Here is a 22,776-nt window from a genome sequence, read left to right on the forward strand (position 1 = left end):
CTCTGCAGGCAAGCTTGCATTCGCTCATCTCTGCTCATCCATCGATTTGCTCTTGATATCCCTGGCGGTGCTTACCTACACCCCAATGCATTCGGGCAGTTAGGGAAATCCTGTCTCATGGCTGCCTTCTCCTCTCCACGCAGGGTGCGTGGAGGTAGAACATGCAGTGCAACGTAGTGACCCACTACAAGATTAAGTATACGTTTTGTCTTCTAAATAAAGTTCCTTTGCCTTTCGAGTGCGATGGTCTTGACCATGGTGGCTGTAGGTGATATGTGGCTCCACGCTGTCTCCCAGCACTAGGAGAAGCGGGAAGAGGCCAGGGCTTGCGTTGTATTATGTGTTTGCAGTGTAATATTTTTCAGACGTAAATGATTTTTAATAAAGTGTAGCCTGCTTTCCTATTCTTTACAATGTGTAGTTCTATGTATCATAGGTTTAGATTTCCATCTAAGCTACGTAGAACTACATTTAGATGATGTGTACCTAAAATGTTCCCTTAAAGCTACTAGTAACAACTTTATAGTCATATTTGGAGTCGAATGTGTCCCCTCTCCCACGTGTGAGGGGGGAGATACATATACTTCTATTACAAGGTGTAAACCTCTGCCTATAGTTGCTGTATTGCATTTGGGAATAGATTGAGGGCCAGGCATAGGTGGAAATCTACATGTGCAAAAATATCCACCCGTAATTTTCCCTTTTTGAATGAAGTACTAAGAATTTGAAGTGCTCAGTAGCAAGTCAAGAATTTGAAGAGCTATAGGAAGACATTTGTTCCGACAGCTCTCAACCTTATCTTTTCAGCATTTATGTGATCATGTCATTCCAAACGTAACAGACATTTATTTTGTGATCTCCTCTGAAATATTGTAAAAATTATGATGTGCCTCACCTGAAAGCACACTCTGCTCTCAGCACACCTTTCCGCTTCCATTATGAATGATCAATATAGCCTTTTAGTATCCTTTTATATAAAACATGAGCATCAATTTAAATAAATCAATTGCAATATAATAAAATAAAGAATAAAAATTAAGATCTCTAACAGATCTCCAACAATAACCATTAAATTAATTGTAAACAATAGAGTATTCCCTGTAACTCAATACATCAGTTAAATATGCTAGGACTGTCATAGAAACTTAGGGGCATATTACCAACGTTAAGCGATATTTATCGCTAACGATGCTTAGCAACGAATTTTTTAACGCTAAGCATCGTCAGAAATTATCGCAGATAAACCTTGGTATTACCAAGGTTTATCGCAAATGCGATAAAAAACGGCCGCAATGCATGAATATCGCTGAAAAGTCAGCGATATTCATGCATTACCGAGCTAATGCTCTTAGCCATGTTATCCACCTCCCATTGGATAACATGGCTAAGAACTGCTCAGGGCAGGTGTTAGCTTTTGGAGATATTCGCGCTTAGCGCGAATATCTCCAAAAGTTGGTAATAGGAGATAGCGATGTTAGCGACTGTTTCCAGTCGCTAACATCTTGGCACGCCCACTTTGCATGTCATTAGTGATAAATATCACTGACATGCAAAGTGGGGCCCAAGATGGTCGCTATCTCCTACTAGCTGTCACTAACTGGTGTTAGCGACAGCTAGGTAATAGGGAGATAATTTTATCTCCGCTTTCTTGGCTTTTAAAGCCAAAAAAGCGGAGATAAACCCCCTTGATAATATGCCCCTTAATTTGTTCATTTTCGTCAGTCATGCGTAGTTAAATAAACCACCTTAATGTAAGAAATGTCATAGGACAGCTGATGAAAGAGTCCATTACATTGAAACACTAGAGATAGTCTAAGGTTAGCATTGGTTTGGTAATAAAAAATAAAGTAGATTGCAATTCTCGACCTCGCCAGTAGGAGGAGTACAATGTTACTCTACGTTTTACATTTACATTTGGCATTTGCAATATTTATTCACCCTCGGGTGTAGTAAAGTATGTAAGGCTCGTTGGGTGTACACTGTACAGACATTTATTAGCATATTCGTGTTGTGACCCCTTGACTTTATAATGTAGTTCTGTAAATATGGGAACGATTATTTTCTATCTTTCCTAAGAGTAAAACTATGCACGTACTATTTGTGATACTTATTGCCACAACATAGGTAGTTCCTAGTCTAGCATGTTTTGTTAGTACATTATCATACCTCATAGTTTGCGTTAAAACTGTTCATTCAAAACAGTGTTCATTCGAGCTTAACACTTTGTCGCCCTCTTCATAAATTGGCAGGTTGGCAATCACTTAGCATACATACGGGTAGTGTTTTGGAAAACTAGGAAATTGTTGGTGCGTTTATTTATTTGGTCCTTGTTTATAAAAGATGCGCATCACCGAAGTTGTGAATATATTTAAAGGAAACCATTCTGTTTACATAACGTACAGTGTCGACGTCTCTCGCGAAACAGCATCCATAAAGTAGTACTGGAGTAGAAAGAAGCGAGTGGGGTGGCCTAAGGATAGACGGCAGATGAGGACAGATGCAAGGGACAGAACAGGAGGGGGACATCGGCACTGCTGGGACAGATCATCGAGAAACAGGGGAGGGGCAGCATGAGACAAAGGCGATGAGTTGGGGAGTAACTGTAGCAGCTATGAAGTAGCATAAGGTGGGATGTGGCGACTCTGGGGCGGGTGGGCAGTGGGTAGAGCAGAGTTAACAGCAGTTGGGTAGGGGGTCTGAATGTGCAGACTGGCCCCTGTAAGAGCGCAGAGAAGGGTACAAAGAGACGACACACCACTCTACAGAGTTGAAGCAAGGTACGAGCAGGAGGAAGCGGTAGAGTCATGTGAGGGAGGGAGGCAGCCAGCAGGACGGTAGGAGGGATAGCCAGCAGCAGCGCAGGACCGGAGGAGGGTGTGAGCATTGAGCAAGAGGCGTGTATCCGCCGCCGGCCAGGGGGAGGGGACGCAGAGCAGGAGAAAGGCTCGGGTCTGGTACCCTCTTGCTTTCCGGGAAGCCCAGCTTCCTCCTCCCCCTGCGGGGCGCTGCTGTTGCCCACCTTAGCTGGGCGAACCATCGCTTCCTGGTCGTGTTTGCTGTGGCTCGCCCGAAGCTGAAGACAAGCGGACCGAAGCTAGCGGAGAGAGCGGCCACCTGAACCCGCGCATGAGCTCCAGGCTGCCGGGGAAAGTGTGGGAGAAGCGGGGAGAGGCGGGCTGCGGTGCATGCATCGCCTTCCTCTAGCGCCTGGAGCCGAAGCCGGTGTAGAGCACTCCCCTTCCGTGCATCCGAGGTGCTCCTGGCGCCCCCGCCTACCTCCAGCCCCCTGCCGGTGCCCGGGCTCTCCCCCCTGCCGGTGCCCGGGCTCTCCCCCCTCCCGGTGCCCGGGCTGCGCTCCCCTCCCCCTGGGCTCCCCGCTCATCCTCCCGGGACCATGGCGCTCCGGGCCCGCGCCCTCTACGACTTCAGGTCGGAGAACCCGGGCGAGATCTCGCTGCGGGAGACGGAGCTGCTGACCCTGTGCAGCGCGCAGGACATCGAGGGCTGGCTGGAGGGGGTGAACAGCCGCGGCGACCGCGGCCTCTTCCCGGCCTCCTACGTGGAGGTGCTGCGGGCGGCCGAGCCCGCCCCGCCGCCGCCCCTGCCGCCGCCCGCCCCGGAGCCGCACTACCCGGCCCGCTACGCCAACCTGCCGGCGGGCGGCTTCGCCCCGGAGCCGGTGCCGGTGCAGCAGCCCTCGGCGCTCCCGGGCGCGCTGGCGCTCATGCAGGCGCGGCTCTCGCAGTCCTACCCGCCCGGGCCCCAGCACGGCGGAGCCCCCTACCAGACCAGCCAGGGCAGCGACGACGACTGGGACGACGAGTGGGACGACAGCTGCTCCACCGTCACCGACGACGCCAGCACCCCCGGCTACCCGGAGTACGAGGGCGGCGCGCCGGCCCGCTACCGCCTCTCCACCCGCTCGGACGCGTCCTCCTCCCGCTCCTCCTACCCCCCGCAGGCGGGCAGCGCCAAGGGCTCGGCCACGGTCAGCCGCAACCTCAACCGCTTCTCCACCTTCGTCAAGTCCGGGGGCGAGGCCTTCGTGCTGGGCGAGGCGGCGGGCTTCGTGAAGGACGGGGACAAGCTGTGCGTGGTGCTGGGGCCCCACGGCCCCGAGTGGCAGGAGAACCCCTACCCCTTCTCCTGCTCCATCGACGACCCCACCAAGCAGACCAAGTTCAAGGGCATGAAGAGCTACATCTCCTACAAGCTGGTGCCCACCCACACCGCGCGCCAGGTGCACCGGCGCTACAAGCACTTCGACTGGCTCTACACCCGCCTGGTCGAGAAGTTCCCGGTCATCTCGGTGCCCCACATCCCCGAGAAGCAGGCCACGGGGCGCTTTGAGGAGGACTTTATCTCCAAGCGCAGGCGTGGGCTGTGCTGGTGGATGGACCACATGACCAGCCACCCGGTGCTGGCCCAGTGCGATGCCTTCCAGCACTTCTTGACTTGCACTGATGAGAAGGCCTGGAAGCAAGGCAAGCGCAAATCCGAGAAGGATGAGATGGTGGGAGCCAACTTCTTCCTCACCATCAGCAACCCGCCTGTCGCCCTGGACCTCTCTGACGTTGAGACTAAGATTGATGCCTTTAAAACCTTCACCAAGAGGATGGACGATGGCGTGCTGCAGCTCAACCAGACGGTGGGAGAGTTCGCCCGCAAGCAGGTGACTGGCTTCAAGAAGGAGTACCAGCGGGTAGGCCTCTCCATCAAGGGGCTCAGTCAGGCCTTTGACATGGACAATCAGGACTATTCCGCGGGATTGAACCAGGCCATTGCCTTCACGGGTGAGGCTTATGATGCTATTGGAGAACTCTTCGCCGAGCAACCCCGACAGGACCTCTACCCCATCTTGGATTTATTGGCACTTTATCAGGGTCATCTGGCAAACTTTCCAGACATCATCCACGTCCAGAAAGGTAATGTAGTGTATTTATCTCTTTAAGCAAATGGGCGTACTGAGCTTTTTGATTTTATAGTGCTTAGAGGTATCTCATTGCTATAAATTGGAGCTCTTTACTTTTCAACAACCCAATTGTGCATGCTTTGAGGATTTAGGATAATCACTAACACAACCCAACAGGATACATCTTTCAGCAGATACCAAAAATCACTTTACGATATCCACCCTTTGTATTTTCTTTCAAATTTCTGTCAATACTTCATTCAACATCTGAATAACAGGTCATTTAAAATGCTGATCACATAAATGTGCTTCTAAGTGACCAGTTAAAACTCAGCTGCTTTTAGGCTTCTCGCCAACTAAGGGGCAGATTTATGAAGGCCTTGCGCCGCCGGTGCGTCACTTTTTCCCATGTTAAAAATGACGCACCGGCGGCGCAAGGCCTTCATAAGTCTGCCTCTAAGTGACTAGTTTCTCACTTTGGGTCTGCTTTAAATTGTCTAGATTTAGGACACATGCAGAAGTTAAGTTGATCTCCTCTTATCAGTTATGCTGCTGCTTGTTTTGTATATTATGCCATCGAAGACCAAGATACAATGAACAACACAGATGATATCCTTTCATAGTTAATGATTGTTGAAAACGTCTGTTTTCTGATGTTGTCGTGGTGAGGCCTGTATGAAGAGGGATGTGCCGTGCAGTATTTTAAAACTATTTGTATTACATTTTAAAAGGAAATAATAGTGGGCACATACAATGACATTACTCCAGTATTATCAACACAGTCCATTTACAATAAGCATACAGTCCCCAACCTCTCCTAGGTCGAAGTGGCTCTCCATTCTTCACTACACTATAGATCTTCAGGAGCTGTTACATAATACAGTTTGAGTCCCACATTAACACACTCCCAGGGGAATGGCCCTTTCTCCAGACAGCCCTTCAGTCCTGTCACCAGCACATTGGGCCAAACCCTGCATAAATGGGACATTTACAGTGCAATCTTGCAGCGCCTACAGTGGCAACTCCATCATTTTTATTCTTAAGCGCCAATAATATTGCATCCCATGCATTTACATTCGTATATTTTCTGTCCCTCTACCCTGCATAGCGATCAGAAAGTCACACTTGTTGTTGTCAGTTCCACCAAGCAATCTATGGAGCAGGGTGGGTGGGGGACTTCCAACTCCTACCTATTTGTCACCTTCCAGGTGTTCCAGGCTTCTTGTCCATTCACTGTCAGTGCCCTGCAATTGCCAGTCAGTTTCCCACTTGCCCTTTAGCCTCATCTGTTTGATCTGTGGTTGTTGAATAGCTTGCATGGAGTGTGAACAGGCGAGTGCACATACCCGCAGGTCTTTAATCCCTTGGCTAAGAGCCCAATAGGCTAGAAATTGTCCCATCGTTAGCTCTTCAGAGCCCCATAGTTGTTTAAGCGATCTGACCTGCGGATCCCCGAACAGTGTAGCCAGTGTCACGTCCAGTCTCGAGCCAGCGCGGTACAGCCATTTTTGATTCTATCCGCTGGAACTCCTTGGACCACCACAACAAGGCTATGTTGAGCAGTTTTAGTTGGATTAAAATGCATTGTTTATGAAAGCAGTGTTTAAAGGATGTAAAGCGCTGCGAGGCCTCCGGGTGGTTATGAGCTATATAAGTGTAATTTTTCATTTCATTTCATTTCATTAAAAAAGTAGTACGATCCTTGGTGTAGCCAGACAGGGTTAGTACATGTTGCAGAAGGAAGCTGTACTATGAGAAACACAGGCTGCGTTCTTATCTGTAAGGCTGACACTATTTCACCGTCCAGCATCAAAAATAACCATCTTGGCCTTCTTACTATTCTTCAGCAGCTCTCACCCCTGATGTCAGATACTCCAGCCCTGATAAGCCCCATCATTTGTCCCTTCTGCCACCAGTCTGAACCCAGCCTTGCTCTGCCCCCCGTCCCCTGGCTGTCTTTGACTCTGGCCTTGCACTGCCCCCATCGGAGTCTCCTGTGATGCTGCCCTTGTTCTCCTCCCCCTGCCTCCCTTGGTGCCAGCCTTGCTCTGCTCCCTCCCGCCAAGGCCCTTGGTGCCCGTGGCACCAGCCTTGACGCCTGCTGTGACGCTGTGCTCATGATAGAAAAATGGGGTAACACAAACAAAAGTCCTTGGACCTGGGTGTCGAGTGGTACAGAAACCAATGGTCCTGGACCTTTATTTTCGTTCAAATAATTTCTGAAAATAGTTATCATTCAGTTATGACTTGGTGCATGCATAGTCAGCACATGGTTTCATAGATCCATTTAGAGAAAGTACTTTGTGCAACAAACATCAGTTTTGATAAAGCATGTATTTATTGGCCACAAAAATATTTCAACAGATGATAAACATCCTACTTTGCCTATAATTTAAAGGAAAAATGAGGGGGGTGGGAGGGAAGTGGAGTGGATGCTCCAAGGGAACGTGCATAATATAGTGCTCTGGTGTGAGGTGGGTCAAGATAAGAAAAGTGAAGGAATTCCCAAATTGAATCAGAAAACAAGCATTGATATATTTCAAGAATATGACTGATAACAAAAATCAATCCAAAGATGACCTGGCCAATTTCGATTATTATAAAATTAGTTGGTTCAACTTGATTCACAATAAATGCAGAGAAAATATAATCTTTAATAATGTACGGGAAGTGACAAGGCCCAGGCCTGTAGGGGGTAAGCGTCGATGTTTCAACCCGACTTGTGGGCATAGAGGGTAATTGTAGCCTCAGCAGGTGGGTCTTCTTCAGGACAAGGGGAAGAAAGAAGCAACCTATTCAGGATGTAGGTAGATCTAGCTCCCAAGATGGCCACCGCCTCAATGTTGCGGTTCAATAAAGGGTTGGCTCCTTAAGAGTCTATATGACATGAAAGAGAAGTAATCCTTATCCGCACTTGTGTTGTGGTGTAAACAGAGTATTTTCTTTGGTGTGCTCAGTATTCTAAAAGATTCAATCAACGACTTATTATCCAGCAGCTCAGTACGAGGTCTTCACTCCAACGTGGCACAGTAAGCTGATTCCATTTGGGAATGCAATCTCTTTTCTTGACCAACCTCACACCAGAGCACTCTTTCTTTGCACATTCCCTTGGAGCACCCAATTGCCCCCCCTTTCCTTTTCTTAAGTTATAGGCAAAGTATGATTTTTACCATCTGTTGAAATATTTTTGTGACCAATAAATACATGCTTTATCAAAACTGATGTTTGTTGCACATTAAAGTACTTTCTCTATTTGGATCTATGTAACCATGTGCTGATTCTATGCATGCACCAAGTCATAACTGAATGATAAATATTTCCGGAAATTATTTGTGTGACGCTGTGCTTGCCCCGTCACCTGTGACGCTTGCCTTGCTCTGCTCGTCCCGCTCACCCTGGTGTCTGTGACGCAGGCCGTGCTCTGCCCTCTGCTGTCAATGAGGCCAGCCTCACCCTGCTCTACCCTCTGCCTGTGATGCCACTCTGCTCGCTTACCTGGGACCCTGGCCTTGTTCTGCCCTCCTCTCTGATGTTATTCTACTCCCCGTGCTGCCTATGATGCCTGCTGCTGTGACGTCGCCGGATTGTGCCCTCTACAAGACTACACTACCCCTCCCTTCACTGATGATGCCATGCACTTCTCTCGTTGTTGCCCATGACACCAGCCGTGGTCTACCCCGTTTTCTGTGACAGCCCACTTTACTGCCGAGCCCCGCCGTCTCCTACCTGGCCTTCCCTTGCCCCTCCCTTTCTGTCTTTGTTGATCTGCCCCCTTGCTGACGGGCTCTGACCTCCCTCTGTCTGTGATGCTGGCGTTTCCCCTTCCTTCATTGGCTCTGCACTGTGGTTAAGGCAACTGATCTGGGGTGAGACTGTGGGGCAGATTTACAATAACTGGCGCATCCCTGCATATCAGCAGGGATGTGCCAAATATTGTGCGTCACGGGAGACACCTCTTGCGCCACCATGGGCGGCGCACCATGGGGCAAGAATAGACAGATGTGTGGCGAATCTGCTGCCGTAAAGGTGACGCATTGCTGGAGTCGCGTCGCAAGTGCGACGCAGCTCTAGCAAGGCTTGGGTGCCCCTGTGCCTAACATGCTGCGTCAATCCTTACGCCTGCTTCAAGCAGGTGCAGGGTTTTGACGCAGCATGGCCATAAAAGTGACTAAGTGAAATCGTGTAGATTTCACTCAGCCACTTTTAGGAGGCGTTCCTGTGCCAGAATGCCCACATGTGGCGCAGGGCTATACAACGTGACGCATCTCCCAGATGCGTCTCGTTGTAAATACCCCGCAGCATGGTGCTGGCTTTGCGCTGCTGCTGCGTCACAAAAGTGACACAACGGCGGCGCAAATGTGGCGTACGTGGCTTGTAAATCTGCCCCTTCGTTTTGTGTTCTTGCTGGTAGCCGAGGAGTCTACGTCTTTGTGTACCACCGCAACCCCGCCCCGGAGCTTCGACCAGTTAATCCTTGTTGCCTTGATAATTGACCCCAGCCTCCTGCAATGAATCCTGATGTTTTCCTCCGATACGTGGGTCAGGATAAGAACAGTATGCACATCTCATAAGCATAGAATGCCAACAAACCCTGGCCCCAGGCAAACAGTGTATTCACCCCATTTGCCCCTTGGAAACTGACATGCCCACAAAGATTCCTCATCCTGTAAGATCTCCAGAAAGAACTGTAACTTCACGTGCTATGTTTGTATGTGACACCACTGTCCATAGGCCTTCAGACAACTTGAGCCGGCAGATAACAAGGGGTACGGCTCGTGAATAAATGAAACCAGCATTGGCAAAGCCAGTGGTTCTGACTCGCATCTTGAGTCCTGACTAAACGGTTCACGCCTAATGCATTGAAAAAAACACAGCAAAAAATGGTCTCTGTATACAGTGCTCAGTGAAAAAATGAATTTGTGTGGTGATTTATTTACTGTACTTTTGCGATGCGAAATAGCGCCCCATGAATTTCAATACAAGCACGCCAAAGGAGGTGTACTGATACTCAAACAGCCCATAGCAGTGGTGTGAGAGAAATACTTCACTGGGTGGAGCCCAGACCCACTCTAAGTATAGTTGGAAGAGTTGGTAACAGTATATTTTACAGACAACTGCTCTATCAAATCACACCTAAAAGAAAAGGTAATGCCCATCGGAGAAAAACAAGCACGCTTTCTATAACCTAAAGAGAATTGTTTACTGCAGCAAGTATATGCTTGTTACTACAGAGGGATTTCTGTTTCACTGCTAACTTGAATGTCATATAATGCACTATTTAAATGAACAAATAGGCTTAAAAAAGAATAATAGTAAAGTCATATTTACCTGGTTTTAATTGAAACTGTGGTAGTCTATGATGCAAACCAGCCAGCTTGTGACTAAGGTGAAGGCTAAATGCCGTATTTTCTCCCTCAATTGGGGAAGGCGAGAGGATGGTTTTGTGACGTGGGAGCTTACGAGCTTGGGAGTAGCAATGGCGCATCCCCAAATTGTCTCCATAAATGTAATGCAAATTAGAACTGACGACCTCCTCAAGATTATGATTTGAGAAGCGAGCATTGAAGTTCATCCCTATCACTAGGTATGGTCGTTTTGGCAATGCTGACCAATACAGGCCCGGCCATCGTACGCCCAATTAAATACTCCAATTAGACTGGCTAAAAGGAAAGAAGAAAGAGGGCGTAGCAGACGGCAGCCAGTTGGGACTAAGTTATTTCCATATGTTCACAATATCACTATAGAGGAATTCAGGGCTCAGTTAAGTAGATGACCTGTGTCAAGGAACTAGATGACGCTAAAACCCATGACGGACTGGACCAATATTTCAAAAGCATGCCATGGAATGGAATGCAAGCTTTTTAAGCTGCAACCGTAGCTGTTTCTAACACTATAGATTTTGAGGTTGATAAAGGTAACTCTGGGAAATTTATGATTTTATACTTGAACGCAGTTACAACAGGTCCATGTGCCGCACGTCTACAGACCCTGAACTAAAATAAAGGGTAAAAAAACAAAAACTGCTGTGTGTGGCCTATGAAGGCAGCGTTCGCTTTTTGTGTTGAATTGATGTAGGTATTACCAATTGATCAGACTTGCATGAAAGTAGTGGTGCATGAGTTCTGGTTCGGGTGACCCCATCACAGTCAGTACTTTGTTACTGGGCTCCAGCTGGAGTCATTCACCGCTGGTGTTTTGGGCTCACCTTGCCCATGGACCCCAAACTGATTTATTGTGTACTCCCAATGAACACTCAAGACTCAGGGTATCGTGCCAGAGTCAAGGAGATGAGGACAATGAACAGATCAAAACACATTAATATAACTCAGTGAGGTCAACCAATCAATCAGGAATTATAAAGTGTGGTGACTACCTGATAGGGTATCCAGTGAGGTGACTACTTTAGTCATTGCTTGTTTTGTAACAGAAAAAAACACCTTTCATACAAGTTTCAAAACAGTAGACCTAAAATAAGGATATACTTAAAAAGACTAAAATTGTTTATCCCTTTCCGAGCCAGACCGCCGTAGTCTACCTCTATCCCAAAGTTGGTGAACTGTGTTATTCTATGGGCCTTGTTCGTGACTCGTTACTCCGCAGTGTAGGGACACAGTCTGCCGTCTCAACAGTTTGAAGCACAAATGTGATTGCATCTTATCGCTTGCTGCAGCTTGGCAGCCAATAACTTGTGATGCTACAGTACAAAGGCACTAGTTATCTTCCTTCTGGTTCTGATTGAGGCTACTTTTTACCATGTGTAACATTTTTACAAGGCTTCATTATAGTTTGTGTGAATCCTTTCCAGACCCAGTGAATTAACTGCAGACCGGTCTCTAAGCACGCAAACGATTGCTAACCCAAAAGCATGACAAACCAGTCACTCAAAGGGGCTGTTGCGGGGGCAGTTCTGGGGCCTGATGGCGACGCAAGAGTCGGTTAGCTTAGTTACTGCCGGATGGTTAAACGTGGTCCTGATGCCTGTCCAACAGAATCCCCATGAAGGAGGCCAGTTATGTAAAATGATGTGTAATTTTCAAACAGATGTTCGCTGGAAACATGTCGGAGGGCGCATGGGCTGATGTGCCTGGAACCACTTATTGGATTTCCAAGGGTCAATGCAATGCTTGCTGTATCAGGTTAGTCTAGTCTAGCCACCTCTTTAACTACCTCAGGTCAGAGGATGGGACCATGGGGGGTCCTTGAGATTCCTGGTTGTAGCTTGGGGCTGCAGCATTGGTGAGGTCCGAGATGAAGCCGGCTCACTGATGACCATGTAAGCGATGTCTCTTCCACTCGGTACCACGTGATGGAGACCGATGTCTTCAGCTTTTCCTGCTGCACAGCAGCTAGGCATCCTTGTTTCCTGGAGCAATGCAGACCTCGCAACAGTTCCTCAAAGGCGGCTGGGTTGTTGACTTCCTCTTCCAAACAGGCTGTGTAGCAGGGAAACAGTCCAGTGTGCGCTCACAGTATGTAGGGCCCATCTCTTTCCAGCAGCAGGTATGTCCTAGGCTTGGTCCAGTGTATGCTGGGACGAACAATCAGGCAGACTCCATTCCTGGAACTCAGTCATCATTCGTATTGGTGCGCAGCAGCTTCCAGGGTCAAGAGGGATTCTTGAACAGACTACTGGTCAAGTTGCAACAACAAAAGAGTGACATAGGGTGCAGAAACCACAAGAAAATTAATTGTGCTTAATAAAACCAATGTCACAAAAGGTGTGATAAGAGAAAAACGAAAAATGAAAATGTTTTCTTTTAAAAAGAAGAACCCTCACTCACCAGCCTAGTGGTGACATGCTTCATCATCGGGTTCACACTGGGGAGACCGAATGTCCCCCCAGTGTGCTACAACGCCTGTGTTACAACGGAGCTGGTCTTTTGTGTTTTATGTGAAAAAGTGGTGATTGGTGATATTGTAAGTGATTTAAAAGAAAGTCTGTACCCAATACAAATTTAATAAGGGACCAAAAAGCTTCAGCTAAAAACAAAGATAATGGACAAAGAGTTTTTAATTCTGAAACTCGTTGTCCTGTGATTTCGAGGTCAACATGTTTTTGCTATCAAGAGTTTTATTCACTCAGCATTCTTAAGGACCAAAAAAGTAGTAATCCTCCGGTGGTATGCGCACGCTAAGGCGCACCCTCCCGTGAGGATATATGTGTTGAAAATTGGTATAACTCACGGACTTTCCGTGGGGGCTCTCCCAGACTTCACCATGGCCCACGACCTGTAAGGTAAAAAACGGGGAATGCAAACGCAAAATAATTAACGATATTCCACACACTCTCGGTTAACACCCAAGTGCGTCCATCGCTACTATACATTCATGTCGCATTCTGCCAATTACGATAGAATCATCACCCTTATGTGACAGCATAACCCGCCCCATTTGTTCAGTGCAAGTCATGCTAGAAACCCTCAGAAATATCGGAGTTTGGTAGTGTCAATTTTCTGCCAGACTCAGCGTGTTTCTAAACATTAATTCATGAACAATTCAGAAACGCGCTGTCAAATGCCTCCACATTTAGAGGGTCACCAAAAATTATTGATGAACAAAAATGTTTTATACATATATATGAGCGTGCATGCCCCCGTAAAAATGACCATTCCCGGAGATATCCCAGGAAAGCCTCAGAGCACTATTAAAATTACTATTAAGATGGAAGATCAAAAACCTAAAAAAACCTCACTATAGCCGGTGGATTATAACGCTACATGGGCTGACGCGGCAAGGGTATTCATCACGTCGCGCTCCATCTACGTAGCCGGGAGAAAACGTTTCAATGTCAAATGTCGCCACCGGTTCTATAGTTAAAGTGAATGGTCATACGGACCCAATCCAACTTACTTGCAAGGCGACGACTCCCCGCATGAAACCTGTTAGGTAGCACTTCCGTGGCCCGAAAACACTGAACGCCAGCGAAAGGTGGAAGGAAATCCTTCCCTCTGCGATCACGTGTACGGTCACCTGTGCGGACGTCAGTGCATCGCCTTCCTGTCGTCAGTAAAACATTAAAGGGACCATGGCCTTATTTTATCGAGTGCCGTTTAAAAAGTATTGATAGAATAATCCATATGTTAATCAAGTTAGTTCAAAGGTGACTGGTTGCCCAAAAATGTATTTTTGATTTACAGTGTAATACATATCGTAAAAAGGCGTCTGTCACAATCTATTCATATAGAGTCACAAAGCCTGCCTAAACAACGAGATTATTGAGGTGGATAAAACTTTATAGCCACAATTAGGTACAACAGTGCACGAGATCAATCAATGTAATCTCAAACCCAGCCCATCTAAAATTATTCCTCAGCAGATGAGACGTAGTTAGTCTGACTTGGAAAAGGGGTTAGATGCAGGCATCTTATGAAATGAAATGAAAACAAATTTATAACGCGCAGAACTCAGCCCAATGGGCATCAAGGCGCCTAGATTCAACAAATGGCTATTAAGCTCCAATAAAATCAACCATGCTTTTATTGTACGTGCAAAGATTGTTAATCAGCGCAGGGATATGTAGTACTCTTATTTTACCGCCATGATTCTTAAATTGTTTGTGGGTATATAAAAACAGGAAAAAGAAATTTCTTTGAAAGTGAATTCCACCCAGAGTAATCATCATCAGTTACCTCACTATAACCAGTGGTACACTAATGATTGAGAAAAAAACATGAATGTAGATTCCAGGAGTGACTTAACGTCTCATTACTGACCCCCACGGAATGTCATCATTCATGCCTATGATGTGGCTGGATAAGCGGTAAATCCACCTTTGCTCTTTCTCAAACTGGTCAAGTTGGCCAGAATTTACCATCTGTACTGGACAGTTCGCACTCTTGCACTGGTCCAATTCTGGGGTGCTCCTCCAATAAACATTGCATAACTACTGCATGGTCAGCTTATGCCTGGGCTATGGACAACCGGACCCTTTATTTAAGCTGGTTCTAACTTGCCCAGGTACAGATGTTGAATGGGCCCATGCAGCAGGACACATCCATTCAGGGAGTAGATTCAGCAGGAAGAAGGAGCACCACTGTGAGTGTTTTGGCAGTGGCACTCCAGCAAGATCCCCCGGAAGAGAGTTGAGATCCTTCTCCCATCATTGCCCTGACCTCTACCACACTACAAAGATATTAAATGGAAAAGGCTGGGTTGCCTCACACAAAGCTCTTCACCATTCCAGGATGCAACACAGAAGTCGAAATTGGTTACCTTAAGCACTCTGTCAGATGCACACACAGGTGTCGGGCTCAACCTACAATATGTACAAGGCATAAATGTATCCAGACATAGCTTACTTGTGTGAACCTAAAAATTTGAGTTAATGGAGATTGGCGGAACATTTTACTTGGGAAGACTTGTAGATACCTTCTCATAAAATGACACACAAAAAAATGATTTCCCTTCGCGAGAGATCAGGCCGCCACTACTGCCAGTCTCAAAGAGCCTGGTTAAAGAGGACAGTAGCCCCCTGCTTAAAGAGGCATGAACTTTAGAAGCCCCCTCGACCTCCAGTAACCACTCTAGGGGGGTTTCCAACTATTTTAACAAGTCTCTTACGACATGGGACACTGTGAGCTTACGTCTTTGTCTGGCTCACAGAGACAAAAGTGAAAAAATTGAGATTACACAGGAAAACGAAGAGAACATGCTATCAAAAACCTTGCAGGGGACTTTGCCTCAACAGGTTGTAAGCAATTTAAGCAGTAGGGTAATGTAAAAGAGTGGGCTAAAGAGAACTTAGCCAAAATAAATGATGACAGTCACCCGCTTTGATAAGAGAAAATGGAAAAACTCTAGTTCCAATCATGAGGCTGCTGGAAAAACCACTGCATTATTGGTAGCCGTTAGTGTTGTGTTCAATTAACAGACATCCTCTATAGGTGCAATAGAAAACAAGCATTGGTAATGCATCGGTTTCGCCTATGTAATGAATAAAGAGCAGTATTCATCACTCGTCGTCCGGGAGAAGAAAGGAGCTCCCTGAGAGATATCATGGGAGTGGAGAGAATGTGGCGCAGTCTAGAGCTGCTGACTCAAGAGCTGGGGATCCTGGTTTGAGTCTCTGAAGCACCGCGCATTAATCTCTCTGGGTGATATATTGTTATATAAATATGCTGCAAGAGTAAAAGGCAACATTTTATGACAATCTAGTTCCACCAAAGCGGATGTTAACAGTATTTCAGCTGCGGGAAACTGATATGAGAAGCAGACGAGGAACAAGCATTGGTAAATGCAGGAAAATATGCTACAGCCAATTGAAATGGAGGAAAGGTAAGTGGCACGCACAGGAGCCAATGAAGTCTGGAAGGAGAGGAGGCGGGTTGTAAGTCCCTTTTGAGTATATATTAAAAACAATAGACTTCTCAAGCACGGCGCAAGCGCTGTGCAGACATAACCTAAAGGGATTGGCATTTCCAAAAACTTGAATTTGCAGGTCACACGCAGTGCTGAGGAACATACACTTAGCGAAGTCACTTGTTCAAAGCTCACCTAAGTTGAGCCAACTTAAAGGCAGCAACTTTGTTTAAGTGACAGCAAAAATTAGCAGGAGGATCATGGGAGGGAGGAGGGTATATATAGTGAGGTCATGAAAACAACTAAAAATAAGGCAATTCTAGAAGTATGTTGTTGATTTCTTCGGAAATAGGTCTGTCTTTGTGGCAGGGCCAAATCAGGCTGGGATGTGGAGGGAGGTGTTAATGGCATCTTTTTCATTTGGTCACGGATTGTCTCATTGAGAATGTTAGAACGTTTGGACCAGTGGCACGAAAGATCTGATGTAACATCAGATGCCTTAAGCATGCTTTCACTAATTGGCAGCCTAGCCACACATTAAATATTGGCAACTACTGACTAAAACTTCCTGAAGGCAAAAATGGTCCTGGCTGCAGTATTTAATTTTATGGAACACTTTTCACAAGAATGTATCTTGTGGTTCTGATATATAAAGTACCTCCGCTTATCCCTGCAACCCACTTCCTTTGTTACCATTTCTGCACATATCTGGTTGTATTGCATGACCCTGCACACAAATGATCAGAGTATATTTTTCAATTTTATTTGTTCATCTTGAAAAGTTGCAGCAAGAGGTCCAAGGCTCCCTAATGACATTCCAGCAATCCGTTGCTGCATAATACAGTCAAATAATTTGTTGTGAAGTTTTGTCCAATAAGTAACATATTTTCAGACTTGCCTCATTGAGCACAATACTATATTTGTTTCTTGCCCAGGCTTTGCATAAGCTTACTTTATGTGATCCAAATGACAAATGATTGTCAGTGGATGGGGCAGTTTCATCACAGAAGGGCTGTGCTCTTCATGAGAATGGGTAATTTTTTTAAAACACTATTTCCAGTGATAGATGCTAAGGGGTTACGTTTTTTGTTCTGTGTGTCCCTCCTGAAGAGGTACTTAGGGCTGACTGTGGGACTCTTAATTGGAAGCCCATGTCTTGATTCCTTCTCCTTGCTTTATGGCGTAAGAGGCACAAAGATGAAAGCCAGGCACAGGCATTCTCCTGTTCCTATAGACAACAGAAGAGATCAGCAAGTTGGCTTGATGGTGGGTGATGTCCAGAGGTGGCTTTTTATGATGGCTTGGGTATGTCATACTGTGTGGACAAACGTGATCGTCACCATGTTTTATTTTTTGTTTTTAAATCAAAATTATTCCGTTTTGTAAGCAGTAAAATAGCATTAATGTTATAGGAGGCATTTGACACCATGCTACATGAAAACCAATCATATTGGAAGTGTGGAATGTAATAATGTTGATAAATCACATTGAATGTACAACTCATTGGTATAAATCTGGAATACGCAGAATTGTAGTTAGCATGCCCCCAGGCGTAGCCCTAGAATGTTACAAGGAGGGGAATAAGCATATAACATTCTAACTTATCATGTACTTTATGTTCCCCCCCAGATTTTAGAATGCGATTGGGGCATCCTATGGCCTCCTAGACAGGGACCTTTGAATACTTGACATAGGTCCAAACTCCGTCTCCAACGGGTCACAATAAGGGTCGTCCTTTTTCTTCACTTCTGTGCTGTATCCCTTTTCCCCTTTTAACTTCAGTGTCAACAGGGTTTTCTCTGCATCTTCTAAGATGTTAATAAGGGCGAGTGTTGGGTTGCGTTATATTTGTCTCTTCAGTACCCATAAAAATATGTCACATAGTCTCTCTTAAAGAGTTTGAGAATCATGCAACCGCAGACGGTATGATGATCTCCTATTTCCTTCAAGCATCTTGGGCACTCCAGTCCAGAACATTGTCTGATGCGCCACAGTCGTTCGGGGGTCAGGTAAATCCTTTGGAGTCATTTGAATTGAATGAGACAGAATCTATTTCAGACTACAGCCTCAGTAGGGACCATTAGTGCACATGTCCATTCCTCAGCTTTCATTAGGCCAACCTCTCCCTCTCAAGCCTCTCTAAGTTAAGTGAAGGTGTCAGGGTACTTAATCACCAGGGTCCTTTAGATGTGAGTAATCATCCCACAACAGGGATGCCGAGACATGATCAGCTTTGCCTCCAGGGGGCTAAAGTATGGTATTTGCTCTGCGTCCTTTAGGTAGGGTGTAACCGCATGTTTAAGTTGGAGGTAGCAATAGAATTGTGTATTCATAAGTACTATATATTACTTTGAGACCTGAAAAGTACTTTAATGTTCCCTCTTTCAATGATTCCCAGGACCTACACCCCAAGACGGTTCCAACCTTGAATCCCTCCAGTGAGGGACCTCGGATAGTACAGCGCCCATCCATAAGGGTGTTTGACATGTTAATTTTCCAGAGTAGCCTGTCAGTCTGTTTGTAGTCCCCCCCTATGTCGCCTTGACCACGCTTGCCACAGGGGTGATCCTGCGGATGCAGTAACCAAGCCGGGGAGAGTAAAAGGCCGCTTTATTAGGACAGGTAAGCAATTCTGCAGCTCATAAAAATGTTACAATTTCTTAAAAGTCTGTGCCTCACTAATACAATAAACCATTCCTAACCCTCCCACCTTTTAAACTTCTCCCAACAAGAAAAAGTCCCAAAACGATTATTCAAGCATTCAGTCTTCACCATCCCCTTTCTTTCATCCACTCAACCATCGCTCCTCTGTGTTCCCTCTGCAAGAACTACTCTGCAATACCTCAACCCTTCCGGCTATCTCGAGCTCCTTCATTTCTGCAACCTATCCTTAAGTGACAATCTAGAGCACCAGAACTACAGACCTATCAAGAAAAATATCAACAAGCATTTGCAATGCAATCTGTCTCGCATTTACGCGAGTTAAAGCTATTGGGATTGTAAACAACAATGACTTGTATTTATGTTTTAAAAACGAAAACCAAAAAGGCATTGTTATTTGAAATGTCAATAGCTCAAACTCGCATAAATGCGAGACCTATTGCATTGCAAATGCTGGTTTGCAACTGCACTCAAAATCCATTTTCCTCTAAAATTCGTCTTGTGCTTATCAAGACTCCTCCTTCAAGCACCTGCACGCAGGCAGAACCCCTTCTGCAGGGGAAAGGATGAGGGCAGGCACTTTTCATGGCTCATCACAGAAAGGCTCCCATAGTTCACACATTTACATTTGACTCCGCGTTCGAGTAAGGGCAGCACCTCTCAGCTGCGGCATTTCGTCCAGGTTTGATTTACCCGTTGCATTTTGGTACATGTAGTCCTGCAGTGTGTAACGGTAGAAACTAAATAGGGATGGGATAAAGAGCTTTGCTGAGTGGTGCTTGCCCCTGGTGTAAAACCGTTCTGCAAAGCAGATGAGTGTACGCCCTCCTCCACTCATGTGGATGCAGATATCTCTATGCCACCGGCGCAATTATGTTTCAGTTCTTGGGTGGCATGCATTTTGCAAATTATTGCAAAGTTGTACATTTCTGGTTGCTTTTCAAATTAAACAAAATCCTACAGCTGTTAAGTAGTCCCGTTCCTTTGCGTGACACTTTCAGCCTGCGCTGCCATTTACCTCACTCGTCCAATGGTAGGATGCAAACTACACAGCCCAAAATGCAAAGTTGTTGATTTAATAGCCAGAACTAGCTGATGGCATCACCGCCCCCTCACCCCCCACCGCCTCAAGGATAAGACTACAGCTCCTAGAATCCAGCAGATGGGGACTTGAAATTCCAGGTCTAGGACATAATGTTCCAGTGAAATGGACTCAATCGTCTGGTTACCCCTCCCAATAACGACTAGTGAGGTGTTACAATAGTGCAGCCAATACCCCTCTGGAGTCCCTCCAAACCTTCCATCACATCTCCTACCCCCAGCAAAATTAACAGCTGAGCTGCATGTGGCTCATCGAGAATGTGGTGTAACGGCCAGAGCTGCCGCCTTTGGTATTGCAAAAGGCGGTTCCAGTCTCCGCGTCGGCTCAATATCCTGCGATACTGGGCAAATCACTTCATCTCCCTGTCCCTACCAAAATCAAACGTGTCCTTGTGTAATGTCTCATGTAAAGCGCTCCAATACCTTCCGGTCGAGTTCGTGCTACATAAAACTGCAAAAGTAAAAACACTAAGAAAAATAATGAAAACACGGTTTTCCCAACCCTCATTAACCTGCCATGGCTGGATCAATGTGCCAGAAGCAGTGTCGAAATGTAGAATCGCGTTCATAATCCGTAAAGCTGGACCGCAAACAGAGCTGGCCTTTGGTCAGGGAGCGCCCTGGATGAAACGCACTTGGCGCCCCCTCCCCAACCCCCACACTCATCTTCTTTAATTGTCTATGTGTCCCAGGTCGAAGTGAGGCTTCTTACAGACAGCTCCTGCCTTGCGCCCCTCTGGAGGTTGGCGCCCTGGGTCCAGCTCACATATGCTAAAGGTTGGCCCTGACTACAAGCCCCAAAATGCAACGCCTGGCTGGCAGAAAAGCATTGACTGACTGGCGTGGGAGCATGGACATGGGTGCACTCGGCCGTTAAAACTCTGTTAGGCCAGTGGTCACCTCATCCTACTGCTAATCGTCTATCTTCGACCGGAAGTGTGCGCTAAACTAAGCACCTTGAGGCGAATCCTTTTGCATGAAACGCTACACAAACCACACCAATACAATAAATGAATGGGGCCAATGCAAATTAAGCCAGAATGTTGAGTCTGTGACGTGTTCACACTGCTTCCTTAGTATTTTAAAATGTCCCTGGGTATCTCTGAAAATGAATGCAACCTTTACATAGACCAGGACTCCATCTGGCAGGACCGCTCAGTGGGAGACTGCACCTGCTATTTTAATGTCTAAATTTTCCACACATCTCTGAATGCCTCACTCAGCTTGTTATCACTTTGAGATACGCCACAAAGCCCGTTCATTTTTTGGTGGTTGCTGCGTAGATGCTGATTAATATTAGACACTTTTTTGATTAATTATTGTTTGCATTGGTGCCTCCTATAGGTGTCTTAAGAACAGATGGTTGTAGGTAGTGTATTTAAAACATGTGAATGTGTTTGAGTGCGTGTAGTAGTTGCCTGTTTGGAGTTTGTGCTACGTGGAGAGAGAGAGCACGGACAGCAAGCACTGACCACCACAAATGGACATGGGCCTCCTACAGCACGTGAATTCCCATTTGTACGGTGGAACTATAAACGGGTACCTAAGCTTACGTTTCCTAAATCCTACTCGTACAGTGAACAGACTGGAGAGCCAGAGGGGCAGACTTCCACTAATTTTTTTAAACTGAGCCTCGGCGTCCGCTTAACTTCAGGTGTTTCTGGGTGAATCACTTCATCTCCTTGTGCCTACCAAATAATGAATGTGTCCTTCAGGTCTGGTTTATGGCCGCCACTATGTAGGACGGTCACGAGCGAAGGCAGAAAGCAACAAAGTAGCGAAGAGCTGCGGCAGAAAGGTTTACCTTGCTTGGGACGGTGTCCGATGTCGACTTGCCCTGAAACTTGCTCCCAAACATTGGAATGCCGATACAAACTAGGGGAGGGCTGGGAGCGGAATCTTAACACCATGAAAGCCCAACATTAACAAACAAGCGCGGCCGAAGCGGACCGCGCTGAAAATAAAGCAGACTGCATTTGTGAGGAGAAACGCTCTCTCATGGCCCGCGTGGCAAAAGAATTAAATAAATAAACAAGCGAGGACAAAGCGGCCCGGATAAACGAGCACAGCCAAAGGGGACCGCGCTGTAAATAAAAAACAGAGTGCTTACAGACTTATGAGAACGTGGGTGTAACGCTGCAAGTAAACAATCCAGTCTGGGTGGGCGGGGCCAAAAGGAGACAGGGCGTTAACAAGGAGGGACTAAGAAGCCTCACTCACAATCCAAAGCCAGTGTTTAGCATTAACGATTAAGCAAGCCAATGGAAAGAAGGGGCGGAGCCTACACTCCACTTCTGAAATCTGATTGATTACAAGAAGTCTCGCAGAGCGAGTAGCGCATGCTCGCTGCAATGCAGGTTTGCGAGACCTAACAAGAGGGAAAACGAAAAGGCTAAAAAAAGTAAGACAAAGAACCAGAAAATTAAAGGGAGGGAAGGACAATGAAGACCCTACCAAGACCACAGCGTTGATGTGATGCAATACTTAACTGGAAACCTAATGGCTAACTAAACCCCACCCACAGCGCAAAAAGAGCCAATTCGTGCTGGGCCTGTGCTGCACCATTCGCCCGAAGCAACCCCGGGGTGGACATCCTGCGGATGCCACCTCCCAGGATTCCCATTATGTTTGACTCTAATGTGAAACAGCTGCTTTAAGGCAGAACTTTAAACACGATGATTCCAGATCTGGGGTTAATTAAACCAAGCTTGTGACTTGACTCTCTTGCTATAAGTTTCGTTTATTTTCCCTAGTCAGCACATACTGGGTTTCGCTCTTCAGCTGTCATTGAAAAATGGCGATCC

General features: G+C 46.4%; 1 protein-coding gene across 1 annotated transcript in view; it reads left to right on the plus strand.

Annotated features, from left to right (window-relative positions):
* Positions 1-2,896: 2,896 nt before the first annotated feature.
* The window catches only part of SNX18 (sorting nexin 18), a 101,892-nt gene continuing 82,012 nt past the window's right edge, over positions 2,897-22,776 (plus strand). The window contains exon 1 of the mRNA XM_078675075.1: positions 2,897-4,925. Coding sequence (XP_078531201.1) covers positions 3,395-4,925 — 1,531 coding nt within the window. The 5' untranslated portion in view covers positions 2,897-3,394. The remainder of the gene's footprint in view (positions 4,926-22,776) is intronic.

Source organism: Lissotriton helveticus, chromosome 2_1 (genome assembly GCF_964261635.1).
Source record: "Lissotriton helveticus chromosome 2_1, aLisHel1.1, whole genome shotgun sequence".
NCBI lineage: Eukaryota > Metazoa > Chordata > Amphibia > Caudata > Salamandridae > Lissotriton > Lissotriton helveticus.